This window comes from Mus caroli, chromosome 13 (assembly GCF_900094665.2).
Source record: "Mus caroli chromosome 13, CAROLI_EIJ_v1.1, whole genome shotgun sequence".
In the NCBI taxonomy this organism is placed as follows: domain Eukaryota; kingdom Metazoa; phylum Chordata; class Mammalia; order Rodentia; family Muridae; genus Mus; species Mus caroli.
In genome coordinates this window covers 8665707-8680877 of record NC_034582.1, presented here as the reverse complement: position 1 = coordinate 8680877, position 15171 = coordinate 8665707, and the positions used below count along the sequence as shown (strand labels likewise).

Genomic DNA, 15171 nt, shown 5'->3' with positions numbered 1-15171 from the left:
CTTTGACAAACTTTATTAAGAGGTGTGATGAGCTGGACGTGGTGGCCCACGCTTTTTCTCCTCACGCTTGGGAGGCAGAGGCAGGCCAATCTGTGAGTTCAAGGACAGGCCTGGTCTACCTATCAAGTTCCAGTCCAGCCAGGACTTAGTGAGACCCTGTCTGAAAAACAAATCAACAACAACAACAACAACAAAAGAGAGACTAGGTGAGGGAAGGGCTAAGAAGAAAGGTCAGTCTATAAAGTGCTTGTCCTGTAAAGATGGCTCAGTAGTAAAGGTGCTTGCCAAAAAGTCTAACAACCTGCCTTTGATCCCTGGATCCCGTGTGGCAGAAGGAGAGAACCGCAAGCAAGTTTTCCTCTGGCTTCCGCATGCATATGCGCACATGCATCTGTACATATGTGACCATGCACACCATCAGAGGGTTTTTTTCTTTGTGGCTCATTCTTTCCCAGCCTAGGTCAGGCAGAAGCAGCTTCAATGCGTGAATGTAGTGGTCCTTTTCCCATGGGTCTCTTTCTGAATTTTTAGCTACATGAAATGAAAGGGTAGTTTGGTTTGTTTCTTTGACTAAGTCGGCTGGATGGCTTACATACGGTGAAAACGGGGCGGTCTGGGGCAGAAGTGAGTGCAAGTGTGAAAATCGAAACATTCAGGATTCATGACTGGGGAAGCAATGACTTGTTGGTACTCTGAAGGTCTGGTGAGGGTTTGATGTTTAAAATACATCTCCATGCCTTTGTATTTATGTAGTTATGTTTGGGAGGACACGTTTGGGGAGGACATGATTGGAATTCTAGCACAGTTTTTTTTTTCTTGCTTATCCTAAGTTCAGCTGGACCTACCTATAAGTGATATCATTAGTAAAATTAAACATTAGGAGATGGGCCTGCAAGTGGGAAACAAATTCCTCAAAAGATGTTTAACATTAATACATTTTTTTCTTGAGACAGTGTTTCTCTGTGTAGCCCAGGCTAGCTCCAAACTGACAATCTCCTGCCTCAGCTTCCTAATTATGGGGAGACTATGGGTATATGTCAGTATGGCCCCCTTTTAATAATCAAACCAAAAGAAGTCTTTTGAGAGTGTAATGTAGCCCAGGTTGACCTTGAACTCCTGATCCTCCTGCCTCTTCCCCACAAATGCTGGGATTACAGTGTGTCCCCAAGTCAGACTCATTACAATCTGAAAATTATTTATTTATTCCATTGTTACATTTTAACTTATTGTGTATGCATGTGGCCGTGCGGTGATGTGTGCGGAGGTCAGAGGACAACTTCTGGGAGCTGGGTCTGTCCCTGTACCACGTGAGTCCCAGGGAGCTAACTCTGGTTGTCACTCTGGTGGCCTTTACTTCCTGACTCTGCCTGCTCACCTGCCTTAATATTTTTGGATAATTAATTTTTTTACTTTAATTATGTAAATGTGTGCTTTTGTTTGGGTAAGTGTCTCCGCACAAGTGTAGGCACATGAGAAAGTCAGAGGTATTAGATCTTCTGGAAGTTGAGTCACCGGCAGTTTTGGGCCACAGGACACAGATGCTGGGAACTGAACTCTGGTCTTCTGAAAGGGCAGTTAGTCTCCTTAACTTCTGAGCCATCTCCTTAGCCCTCATTAATGTTTTTGAAGTGGAGTTTTCAGTCGTCTCTTTATAGGACTGGACAGTCGGATTTGGTGTGGGGGGTGAGCGTCCCTGGAAGGTGAAGTAGCAGGGAAGCAAGTTTAGTTGCCAGAGATGGAGGTGGAGGTTTCTGTTGTTGTCTCTTGATTCTAGATGCCCGTGTTTTCCCTCTGGAGTTTTTTGTAGAAGTTGCAGAGAGACAGCTCTAAGTGCTTTGCACTTTAATAAGGGGCTGAGCATGGCTGTTCCCAGTGAGACAAGAAGGCTGTATAGCCTCTGGCACTAGGTGGAGCTCTCCCATGCCTTAGCATGCAGAGGGCAGCCCTCTCCATACAGGAGGTAAGGTCCCTTTGCACTCCTTTGCTGCATTCCTCCTGGGAGTCGATAGTACTGGAGGTCAGAATGTCACCCCTTGGATGGGACAGTGATTCATGGCTCTGTCTGGGTCAAGTCCCTGTGCTCCCACTTGGTGCGTTGGTCTGGTGAATGTGTGTTACTTTTCCATTCCTGTTGTCCAAACCTCTATTACACCCCCCCCCCACACACACACACACTTCACTCCAACCCCCACCCCACTCCCACCCCCAATCCACCCCCAGAGTTTCCATCCTGCAGACAGCTTGCAGTAAACAAAGTAAAAACACCTGTTGGTCCTTAACGATCAGAAAATGAGCTATAAACAAACAAAAACAATTGCTAATTGCAATTAAAGTGTGACTAGAGAGGGAACAATGTGTCTGCTAACTGCTTCTGTTTCCTTGGGTTTGCTAAGTTCCTGCCACCAGCTGGGAATTTGTTCTTTTCCATTTACCAGGGTTTGCTGCTAGCCTTACTGACCTTTCACCTTGACCCACTTTCTTAATTTGCTTATTAAGTACTTGACAGTTTGAAAAGTCTCTGAAATACTTTGGCCTTGAGTTTAATACCATGTGCTTTGGGGTGATGTGGGGGGTGAGCTTTTGACTGTTGTATTTGAAGCAGGTGCTATGCTCCAACTGGAATTGTGAAGGAGAATCCAGGAAGTCATTCCTTTTAACTAGGAACTTGTGTTTTAGGGTGGCCATGGGCAACTCATCTAAAAAATTTTAATCTCTCTATAATATTCAGCAAGAGATTGGATCAGTACTATCTAATGATATGAGAGAAAGGGAAATAAGCCATGGAAAACAATAAAATATTTATACTGTCATCCTACAAGTTGTTTTTATTTCTGATCATGAGTTATCGAAGTTGCCAAAGAAAGACTCTCTCTCTCTCTCTCTCTCTCTCTCTCTCTCTCTCTCTCTCTCTCTCTCTCTCTCTCATCATTTTAAAGGATAAGCAGGCAATTTGGTTAGCTGTAAGCAAACATCTCCTACTTGAAAACATTCAGTTGGTGTTGTATTTGCCTCCCTGAAAGAGTCAGAGACTGGTGGGTGATGTGGCTCAGTTGGTAGAGTGCTTGCCTTGTAGTGTCTTAGTCAGGGTTTCTATACCTGCACAAGCATCATGACCAAGAAGCAGTTGGGGAGGAAAGGGTTTATTCAGCTGCACTTCCATACTGCTGTTCATCACCAATGGAAGTCAGGACTGGAACTCAAGCAGGTCAGAAAGCAGGAGCTGATGCAGAGGCCATGGAGGGATGTCCCTTACTGGATTGCTTCCCCTGGCTTGCTCAGTTTGCTTTCTTATAGAACCCAAGACTGCCAGCCCAGGGATGGCACCACCCACAATGGGTCCTCCCTCCTTGATCACTAATTGAGAAACTGCCTTACAGCTGGATCTCATGGAGGTGTATCCTCAAGGGAGGCTCCTTTCTCAGCGATCAGTCCCAGCTTGTGTCAAGTTGACACACAAAACCAGCCAGGACACCTAGAATACACAAAGCCCTGTGTTCCCAGCCACAACAATGTGTAAATCAGGTCTGGTGGCAGATACCTATAATCTCAGTATTGTGTGGGTAAAAGCAGGGGGACCAGAAGTTCAAGGTCATCTTTACCTACATAAGGAGTTCCAGGATGGCTTGGGTTACACGAATGAGACTCTGCCTCAAAAAGAAAAAAAAAAAAAAAAAGAAAGAAAGAATAAAAAAGGAAGGATGGGGTGGGGGAAACTTGTATGTAATGTGTGGTACATGGGTGATGGGGAATTGGAACTGACCCACTTCAGGGTGAGTGGTACACAATTTAAGAGGAATGTTTAAACAGCAGGTCAGGTCAGAATTCTCAGGAGATACATATTTGTTAATTGTGTATATGCCCAGTTCTTTTCACAGTAGGATGGTCTAGGCTATGACTAGGACACCTGTGTTTTTATGAACTCCACAGGCATATTATCTAACCCCCAAGTGAGGGCCTGTGGCTTAGAGGAAAGGCCAGTTGATAGTCAACATTTGCAGAAATTGGAGAAGCCCTCGCTGAGGGGGTTAATAGGAACAACAGGAGTGGCCAGGCCAGGTCTTTGTGTCATCTCTACCATTATAAAAATGCTTAGCCATAGCCAGGCAAGATGGCTCATACCACCAGCACTTGGGTGGTAGAGAGTCAGGAGGATTAGAAGTCCAATGTCATCCTTAAAGTCAGGCTGTCTGGGTCTATATAAGTCCCTGTTCCCACCACAGCAGCTCAGGCTTCTCCACTGCGAAAACAAAAGTGTAGAAGAAATGTTTGGGAGGTCACCAAGGCACACGGGTAACTCCTTTTGTATGGCTAGGAAAGGTCTGGAAGGGAAGCCATGGAAGCAGATGGATAGGAAGTGGGTCATTATGGACCTGTGCAAGACAAGCCTAGAGAAGGAACAAGACTCACAGTGGTTACTCAGGAGGCAGAAAGTCCCTGTGAATACTCAGCATTAGCTGTGTAATGGTATTATGGTCAGAACCTAATTAAAAAGAATTGATTTGAGGACAGGGAAGACTAAGAAAGAGGTTCAGAGGTGAAGAGGACATAGCATTAGTTAGCATTTCTCTAGGCTCCGCCCCACAGTTACCTGGCAACAGCCAGTTGTGCCTGACTCACTATAAAAGGGGTTACTGGCCCCTCCTCACTCTCTTCTCTTTTCCTATTGCACTTGCTCCCTAACCCTCCACCCCCTCTCTCTATGTTCTCATGGTCTCTTTTTCTCTCTCTGCACCTTTCTGTCTCTACTCCCCTCCTCATGCCCTAAATAAACTCTATTCTATACTATACTGTCAAGGGGAAGGGTTGTCTCAGCATGGACCAGCAGAGTCACCTTCTCCCCCCCACCCCCCACCACGTTGCACCTCCACCAAGCATATCCCTGGCTTCTTTTCCTTTTTATAAAACACAACAGCATTGATCCAGCAGCAGGCCATGGGCTCTGCTGGTTATGTCAACTTGACAAAATAGACTTATCTGAGAGAACCTCAATAGAGAAAATGCCTCTTTGAGATCCTGCTGTAAAGTGTTTTCTTCACTAGCGATTGATGGAAGGGGGCCCCGCCCATTGTGGGAGGGGCTAGTCATCCGGGGTTCTATAAAAAAGCAGGTTGAACAGGCTAGGGGGAGCAAGCTAGCAAGCAGCATCCATGGTGTTTGCATCAGCTTCTACCTTCTGGTTCCAGCCCTGTTTGAGTTCCTGTCTTCACTTCCTTCAGTGATGAACTGTGCTGTGGAAGTAAAAGCCAGTAAAAGCCCTTTCCTCCCCAGCTTGCTTTTTGGTCATGGTGTTTCACCATGGCACTAGAAAGACTAAGACAGGCACCAGTGGAGAAAAAAAAAAAAATCAGGACAGCTCAAACGGGGTGAAGGAGAGCTAAAATTGCAAAAGCAGAACTAAAATCTGTCCCAGTTATTGATTTTGACAGAGAGTTTCACTCTAATCTAAGACAGCATCCAATTCAGGGTGCTGCCCCTTTCCCTCCTTGTATCTCACTGCAAAAGGCGAGAGCAGCTATCAAGTTCTGCTCTGAATCGACATTTAAGCTGATTAAGTTTCTTGAACAACAGTTCCCAGAAGCTGCACCTTTAAACCAAGCCTTGTGGAGGCTGATGAACTCATTAGGCCTTGAGTGAAGGTGGAGACATCACAGGTGTAGGTCCACGACCTACTTAAATTTATCTTAGACTGTTTTAGTCTTCTAAATAGCCATTCATAGCCAGCCTCTGTGTCAGGCCTAGTAACCCATGATTAGAAGGTAAAAAATCTTTTGGACTGTATTAAATTAACAAAACATGTGCTTCCATCAATCAAAGGCCTAATACCATCAGATAGCCTCCGAGGCAGATAGCAGAGGTTTCCCCAAGTTGCTGTAAGCTTCTACCAAGGTATTTTGTAACAGGTCAGATTTCAAAGAAACCCAGAACAAGACCCACTCCTACCTGTGGCTCCGCCCAGCACTTCTCACCAAGCCCCCCCCACCCCAGCCCCAGGGCTTTCCTCCCCCTGCTTCTCAATCCTATAAAACTGCCATGTCAGCCATGTCTTCTCTTGCCCCCTCTCTACTCTTCCTCTTTTCCCCTCCTTCCTCTTCTTCCTCTCTTGACCCAGTTCAGACTCTTCCAGATGACCCTCTTGTATTTACAGCCATACCTTGGATTTGTCATGTTCTCATTTTTTAATCCACAACACATCTTAATTTATCAATTTTCTTTGCTTTATTAACTAGCTATACATATATCAAAAACTTTGAATGATAGGTGATAATTGGAAAAGTAGTTATTATACACTTTGCAAAATCTGTTATCTCGGCTTCTTGCTCTCTCTCGCTCTCATTCCCCCTCCCTCCCTCCCTCCCTCCCCTCCTATTCTTTCCTACCTATTTCATATCTTCCCTTCCACATATACCTATCTTTGGTAAGGTGTATCAAAAAAAGCTTGGGTTCTCAAGAAAATTACCTCACAATCCAAAGTATTCCAGCAAAGCAAAAGCTTTATTTCTGTAGAAGTGTGTGTAGTCGCACTTCAGCAAGCAAGCACACCCCGTGAGTGGGTGTCTCACTGGGCTTTTATTCCTACCACAAGGTGGCTTTGCACTCTTATGGGCCTGGTTAATTTAAAGATACTCAGCTAGGAAGAAGAATGCAAATTTGAGCACAGAGTGTAACTTTGAGCACTCAATTTGATTTCAAGACTCAGACCCTAGAAAAATCTGACTTTTTTTTTCAAATAGCTTATGTGTAATTTTTAAAAATAGAGTTTGTCAGCTGGGTGTGGTGGCACATGCTTTCGATTCTAGTGCTCAGGAGACAGAGGTGGGTGGATCTCTGTGGGCTGGGTGTCAGGCTAGATAGCAAGTTCCATGCCAGGCAGGGTCATATAATGAGACTATCTCAACAAACAAACAAATAAACAAATAAAAAAAATGGAGTTTGTCTTACTTAACCCCCTTTGATAGAAAAGATGGTGTGGGGCTAGAATGATGGCTCAGTGGTTAAGAAAACTTGCTGATTTGATTTGGTTCCACCACGAACTTCTGGCAGCTCAGGAGCACCAGCTCCAGCAGGCCTAACTCCCTTCTTTGGCCTCCAGTGAAATAAACAAAAAAGAGAAAAGACAATACATTTTGTTTATATCTCCTACACAAGGGTGCTACATATATTCTTATATGTTTTAAAGATGCATTTTTATTTTATGTGTATGAGTATGTGCCTAAATGCATGTATGTACATCATGCAGGTACCTAAGGCGACCAGCAGATGGCACTATATCCCTTGGAATCTGAGTTACAGCGGCTTGTGAGCCATCATGTGGGTAATGGGAACCATATCTGATCCTCTGCCAGAGCAGCAAATGCTTTTAATGGATGAGCTACCTCTTCAACCTATACCATAATTTTAAAGTTTACTAACTGAGTCAGGTGTAGGTGGCCTATACCTATGCCAGCACTTAGTAGGCTGAGCAGGAAGATTGCCTGTTTGATGTTAGCCTGGGCTAGGAAACAGGTTTAGAATAGTTTAGATTACAATGTGAGCCCTCCTCTTGAGAAACACATAGAAAAAATCAATAAAATACATAAAAACTCTGGTGTAGTTATTTACAGTAACATGGGAATGTTGTGCTTATTTTCTTCCTATGAACACAGTCTTGCGATGTAGCCCAGGCTAGGTTGGAACTCATAAGCCTACTGCCTCATTCTCTTAAATGCTGGGATTATGAGCCCGTACCACTACCCCTATACTCCTGGCTCTATGTATCTTTTTATTTTTCTAGATACATCTGCTTTTAATCTCTTTAACTATCACTGACCTTACTGAACTACCCTTTGTTTTTAAAATCTGAAAAAAGAAAAGCTGTGCTTTGTAGGTCTTGGTGAGACACAGGAGGCTAATTCAAAGCCAAACTGTACTATATACTAAAATTCTATATTAAAAAGTGTTATGTTGGAGCCACCATGAACAGCAAAGGTCAATATCCTGAAAGAACCGAGTGGGGAAACCCCAACTCGTATCCCAAGTCAGCGTGCACCCAAAGAATCACGAGAGAACGTCTTGATGCAAACACACGAGGTAGTTTAATGACACACAGGAGACAACGGTTGTTGGCCATGAGGCTTGAAAGCTAGGGGTTTTAATAGAAAAGGGTCTGGGTCTGGGGGCGGAATTGGTGCGGTTTCACACGATTTGGTTCATTTAAACATCAGCAATATGTACATGCAGATTGAGGTAACAGCAGAGCATCTGGTTAACATTTAACCCATGTCAGAAGGGTGGGAGATAGCGGGAGATAGGGAGTCGCTGGGCCAGTCTGGACATGTCTTTGCATTCTCTTTACCTTTATGGCCAAGCAGCCTCAGGAATGTCTTAATGACGGGCCTGCCCGGGCATGTCCTGGCCTGTTCTGCTATATTCTCAGTCCCAGGCTTCAAAGCTCACAAACAACTCTTTGGGCTATTTGACATAAATTACATGAATCACAGGTCTCAAGTTTTATTTTTCTTTCAATCCAACACAGCCTACCTACCCTGTGCAACCTCCTGGGAATCCAGCATATCCTCAGACCTTACATCTTCCTCAGGCTCCACCCTATACTGATGCTCCACCTGCATATTCAGAGCTCTATTGTCCAAGCTTTGTTCATCCAGGGACTGCCACAGTCCCCACCATGTCAGCTGCATTTCCTGGAGCCCATTGTATCTGCCTATGGCCCAGTCTGTGGCTGTTGGGCCTCTAGGCTCCACAATACCCATGGCTTATTATCCAGTTGGTCCCATCTATCCACCTGGCTCAGCAGTGTTGGTGGAAGGAGGGTATGATGCAGGTGCCAGATTTGGAGCTGGTGCCACCGCTGGCACATTCCTCCTCCACCTCCTGGATGCCCTTCCAACACTGCTCAGCTCACAGTCATGCAGGGAGCCAATGTCCTTGTAACTCAGCACAAGGGAAACTTCTTCATGGGTGGCTCAGATGGTGGCTACACCATTTGGTGAGGAGCCATGGCCACTCCTGTGCCGGGGAAGACATTACATACCTTCAGCACTTCTCACAATGTAACTGCTTTAGTCATATTCACCTGAAGTTGCAGTTTAGACACATGTTTTTGGGCTGTCTTTCTGGTGTCCAAACTTTTGAGGCACTTTTCAAATTTAATATGGAACCATGTAAGGGTAGCAGCCCCTCCCTAAAGCATTCTGAGGTAGCCCAAGGCTCTTCCTTAATTCCTCTGGAGTGATGCTGTGTCATGCTGGTCTTTGCTTCTAGTAATAAAACATCAAATTAGGTTTGGAGGGAACTTTGATCTTCCTAAGGAAAAAAAAGTGTTATGTTTTATTTAAGTGTATTTCCTCTGACTAAAAGGAATATACCCTTCCTTTAAGACCCAGCTACTTTGTGTATGTGTGTGTGTGTGTATGTGCGTGCGTGCGTGCATTGTATGCATGTCTGTGTGCTAAGATAAATGAGCCCCTGTATTGCAGAGCCCAAAGGAGACCATCTGTATTCTCCTTTCTCACTATCCACCTTATTTCTTAAGCCAGGATTGTTTTCTGAACCTGTAGCTCACCGGCTTTTCATTCAGACTGGCAGCTAGCAAAACCCAGGAATCTTCCCGTCCCTGCCCCAGATACTATTTGCCTTAGAATACCATAAGCCCTTTGGGACGTTTCCTACTTTCTTTTTTCCATGTTTAATTATTTGTGCAAGTTCTTACTGGCCCACGTGTGCTATCCAAGCGTGTATCTCAACGTTTTACTCAATAAATGTTTACTATCAGTGTGGCCATTAGCATCTATAGTACCTCATAATTTCCATAGTGTACTCACGGGTTCTTATTTTAACCCCTGTTGCAAGCCTATAAATTAATAGTCACTTTCATTCTAGTCTTTCTTTTTTGTGGATGGGAGACAAGATATTTAGTGTCCGCAAAACTAAGCTATAATTAATTTTCTGACTTCAGATTTCTGGCCCTTGATACTCCACCACTGATGCGAGCCAATACTATAGTATGGATTTTTCGACTAGAACTTGGAGAGGTCTTTGGGAGCCATTTCCAGAACTCAGGGAAGAGACGCTCTGGTCTCCATAGGGACCCAGTACTCAGGACTACATCTCCCATAGGGCCACGGAGCAAAGCCTCTGGCGATTGGGTTACGACCATATACACGGCGGCGAGGAGCTGTTGAGGACCAATCACATGCCGGGGAGGGGGCGGGCCCTGCTGCTGGAGGCTAGATTGAGCGGAGAGCTAACGGCGCAGTGGCGGCCGTGGCCGTCTCTACGTCGCCTATTCCTTTCGTGTGTCGCTGCGGCCTTGCGCTGTAGCGGGGAGCTCTGCGCTTGGGAGTTCCGTAAGAAGCGCGTGCCGAGGCGCCGTACCCGGAGGCCCGGTGCGTCGGCTCTGGAGCTTCAGGGATCTTGTCAGGTCGTCAGGCCAGAAAACGCTGGCTGGAGCCGCCCGCGGTGGAATTCTTTGGAGATCAAGCCTTCCCTGCTTGAGGAGGACTCTTGGCGGCGCGTCGCCTGCGCTGCTGTCACTCGGTAACTCCTCCATCCAGGTCTAGCGGTTCCGTGGGTGCCTCGGCTCTCCAGGAGTTTCTCCTTCGGAGACCCAGCCTGGAGTTCGGGGGGACGCGGTCCTGGCTGGGTCTCTTTCTTCACTCACCGGCACACGCTCGGTCCGGGGGCGGAGCGACGAGCGATGCCTTTAGCGCTGCAACTTCTAGCAACAACTTCCCGCGGGGCTCCTGGGAAGTTCTTCATGATATAACTGTATTCAGTAAATATTTACGGAAAACTGTCTGCCCGAGACGAGTTCAGATGCTGGGAGGCCGGTAAGGCAGCCTAGACAGTTGAACCACGTGGGGTTTTAGTTTCCTTTTCTACTCTTTACTTTTGGAAACTCTGGCTTTAGCTTCACGGTTGCCTGACCGGACTCTCAGTACCCAGGGGTGGGGATGGAAGGCGGAATAGTAATCGCAAATGACTCGGATATTGGTGGCTCTGGCCTCCACAATGAGAAAAGACACAAAGGGAGTATAATTTCAGTTTTGAGTAGTGTCTTAAAAATTTGGAGAGAGATTCCTATAAGACGTGTGAGTGAGTTAAGACGGTAGAGTCGAGAGAATTAGTAATAAGGACATCAGGTTGTGCTTGCCCAGGGGACAGGAAGCTCTGGTTTGGTTAATCCTTAGCTCTGCATAAAACTAGACTCGAAGGGGTTTACGTCTAAGGCTATTCTCTGAAACACAATGAGTTCAGGACCAGCCTGGGTAACATGAGACCCTGTTTCTTTTTAAGACAGAACAGTGAGTATGGTGTGGCATAGTGTGTAGCCCTAGGAGGAGGGTGGATATCTGACAAATAGGGCTGGTAGAACTGTTCTTGAAACCAGTGGGACATTGCCCGACAGCACATTGCTGTTGCTATAAAATAAGATCGCTCTTTATCATAGAGTTATGGCATGGTTATTTAGTCTTTTAGGGCCTTTCAGGCTTCTTCCTTTCTTTTTAGAAAAAGAAGAGTAATTTCTTCTTTTGAATATAGTTATTGCTGTCAGCAGAAAGCCTCTGAAAATTCAGGATAGACTGAATAGTGATCCTTTGCAGAAAATGAGAGAAAATGGTTGGCTATTTGCATTCTTCTCCACTTTCCTCCATGGGTGAACATCAAGTTCTAGGCTCCTTACCTGTAGCTTAGAAATAGTTCTGCCTCTCTCACATATGTGTTGGCATTACAACCACGTTGCTTTAACATCCTAAAAAACCCTTAGCCACTGGTGTCCGGCTTTTGTTTTTTGTTTCTTTCTGTGTTATTTACTGTCCTACTGTCAAGTCTCAAGGAAGAACTAAGATTACTGAACTTCAAGGTTGAACTGAAAGCTGGATGTGTCCCAGGCTGTGGATATGGTTCAGTGGTGGAATGCTTGCCTAGCAAGTATCAAGTCCAAGAGTAAATCCCTCCAGCAGATGGTCAGGGAGAGGGTATAACCTCAGACCCTGTGTGTGAGAAAGTTTGTACTGCAGCTTCTAGAGATCTCTCGTTTCTCCCTTGCATGCTTTTATGAACTTAGCTAAGAATGACTAATGGAAGAATGAATAAAAGGAGCCAGTGAATTGGTAGTAGCTCAGATCTCTTCTGGCCTTTAAAAATCAGTGGGAGAAAAAAATATATTTAAAAAATGAGATAATATGTGAACAGATAGATGCCTATAAAATCTAGCAAATCAGTTCAGTCTAGAGATTGGAGGCCCCAGATGGAAGACGTGTCCTCAGGGAGCGTGTGGGGCAGGTTGTAAAGTAGCCAAAGCGGGAAACTGCTGAGAAAGCATTGAGGGAGTTTGCTTATAGTGCAGAAAAGAGAAGTATTTTTTATTGTACACCATTTTGTCCTGTGAAAGGGAAGTCCTTTGGTGACCCCTGTTAAGGCCATTCTCTCCAGAGGAGCTGTGTTCCTGACTGTAGCATGTTACTTACAGGCCCTCATTAGGAACTAATTGTCCTATAACTTCTTATTCTTTGAGTTGCTTGGTTTTCACTTGTTTGTTTGCTAGGGAATCTGCCGTAAGCCTTCGTACATGCTAGGCAAGTGGTTTACCCCGAGCTGTAGCCCAGTCTTAGGTAGTTCTCGGCTACTACCTGACTTTATGTTCCTTTCAGTATCTGATGGGTGCTGCCACCAGTTCTACATCTATTTATCCTTTGGAATATTTGCTGTGAAGACAAACGGTACCAAGTCAAGAAAAGGAAGAAAAGAAGAAGAAGGAAAAACAAAACCTAAGACAACGAAACACCCGATCCTACAAAGCTGTAGGATCTACTCAAATTGGGGAAGATAGAATGTGAAGTTGCTTCTTGGGCTTGTTCACCAGGACGGCTCTCAGAACTCTTCTCTATAGCACTTACTTACCTGCACACAGACATTAAACAGAAAGCTATTTCTGAGCATCTGCTGGGAGCTACTGTGAAACCATGCCGCCTTTTATCCACCCTAAAAGATGTGTCAGAGAATCCATGCTACATTTACTTTTCTGCTAAGAGCAGACATAGAATCTGCTCTATTAAGCTGTAAAACACACGGAATATTCTAGACCTAATGAACTGAACACAGAAGCTTTGAGGTGGGGCACATTCTTTACAGAAGAATAAAGTTTCAGTGAATGCCCACCTATGCTAAGGGAAAGCAATCACTGGGAGGATTTGGGTTTAAATTTTCCTTACTGTTGGAGGGGTGGCTCTGGTATGTTGGCTTGCACCTGTTGGCTAAAGTCTCAGGAGACCTGTTCTTTCCTCCTACCATGGGGATGTGGTGACTCAGGCTCTCAGGTTTACATAGTAAGTACTTTTTCCTACTGAGCCTTCTCTTTGGTCCAAGGGGATTTACATTTAAGAGAAGGTTCTGATGGTAATTAGGAATGCTGGTCTTTAATGATAATTAGACCTAATAAAAGATAAACTCCTACTAGAAGAGTCAGTGGCCTCTTAAGATAAATTGCACATTACTTTTTAAGGATAATAAGCATATGGATGATGAAGAATTGTATTTTATTGTTTTGAGGAAGGGTCTCATGTAGCCAAGGCTGGCCTCTGAACTCACTGTATAGACAAGAATAGCAAGCCGGGCGTCGTGGCGCACGCCTTTAATCCCAGCACTCGGGAGGCAGAGGCAGGCGGATTTCTGAGTTCGAGGCCAGCCTGGTCTACAAAGTGAGTGCCAGGACAGCCAGGGCTACACAGAGAAACCCTGTCTCGAAAAAAAAAAAAAAAAAAACAAAAAACAAAAAACAAACAAAAAAAAAGAATAGCCTTGAAGTCCTGATCTCCTGCTTCTGACAGTGTTGGGATTACTGGAATGTACCACCATGCCTGGCTAGCAGTAGATTTTCAAGGACCTGTTGTAGAGTTCTGTCTTCAACTCCCACTCATTTATGATGTGTACTCTTTTAATCTATTTGTGTTTGCTACTCACAATTCTCTTGTTTCTGTAGACTCTTTCATATATACTCATATATTTATGTACTTCTTTCTAGATTTCAGAATTTGTGTGTGGGGTTAGGTTGTTTATGGTATATAGTGGACTGTTGCAAAGATGAAAATTTACATAAGTATGCTAGTTAATTGTTTCTATCTTTTATGTTCATGTACTAACCCATTAAGAACCAGCTGTATTTTGAAGGTCAGGTTGGAATTACCAGTGTTCAACTGTAATAGCTTTATAGAATTAACAAAGTCCTGAAGAGTTCTGCAGCCTGGCCTAGGCTTATGCTCCTTAAACAGTCATTGACTTTTTTTCTGAACTCTGAAACAGAAGTAGCTAAGCCTGCTTCACCATTGTTTTTGGATTCATCTGTGCTTTGTAATATGTAAATCATTGTATTGTATAGAAATGTCAGCATTTTTGACAGCAGTTTTCTAGTGCTGTAGTTGCATCTTTTATGAGCTCTCCTTACTCCATGTTGAGAGTTAGGGGTTCCACCTCTTTCTTTTTTCCTCTTCTGCTGCTGGAGATCAGACTCAGGGGTCTTATACACTATGCACTGTCTACCCCTTACCTACATCCCCCACATATCTCCTTTCGTTCTCTGAAGTCAGTTTTTACTTTCTTTAAAGGAAAGATGAAGAAAACCCTGCAGGATGAGATTGAAGCCATTCTCCGGAAGAGGATCATGGTGCTAGATGGTGGGATGGGGACCATGATCCAGCGGTACAAATTAAGTGAAGAACATTTCCAAGGTCAAGAGTTTAAAGATCACACCAAGCCACTGAAAGGCAACAATGACATCTTAAGTATAACTCAGCCTGATGTTATTTACCAGATTCATAAGGTGAGTTATTTCCAGGCTCCTAAACATTTGTTCAAGTTATTTCATGTATCAGTCTCAGACTGTAGTGGCCTTTGCTCTAGAAAATATGGGAAGAGGACGTGATCTATTTGAAAAGCTGGTGATTTATTTAAAAACCAAGTAAAAGTTCCACACTGTGTTGGACACTTGGGATAAGCAGATGGTAAACACAGGGTGCTTTGTTTATTGTTTGTTTGTTTTTTGGTGTTTTACCATTTAAACTTCTGTTGGAAAACCATAAATTGTGGAACAAATTAGAAGTTCCATGTTTGCCTATTAATATCTTGTAAAGAAATGCTGAATGGGTCTTTTTTTTTTTTTTTTTTTTTTTTTTTTTT

General features: G+C 44.3%; 1 protein-coding gene and 1 pseudogene across 4 annotated transcripts in view; both read left to right on the top strand.

The window, feature by feature from the left end:
• Positions 1-7952: 7952 nt before the first annotated feature.
• Positions 7953-9167, top strand: LOC110308546 (annotated as a pseudogene).
• A 1078-nt stretch (positions 9168-10245) lies between these two features.
• Positions 10246-15171, top strand: part of Mtr (5-methyltetrahydrofolate-homocysteine methyltransferase) — a 77158-nt gene continuing 72232 nt past the window's right edge. For 2 of the 4 annotated variants that reach the window (XM_029468372.1, XM_021180294.2), the window contains exons 1-2: positions 10246-10533; positions 14601-14815. Coding sequence is in view for 3 of the 4 variants with exons in the window: in XM_021180294.2 (XP_021035953.1) it covers positions 14606-14815 (210 nt within the window). In the remaining variant the exon portion in view is untranslated. The other 2 variants (XM_021180295.2, XM_029468371.1) reach the window with 2 other exon arrangements.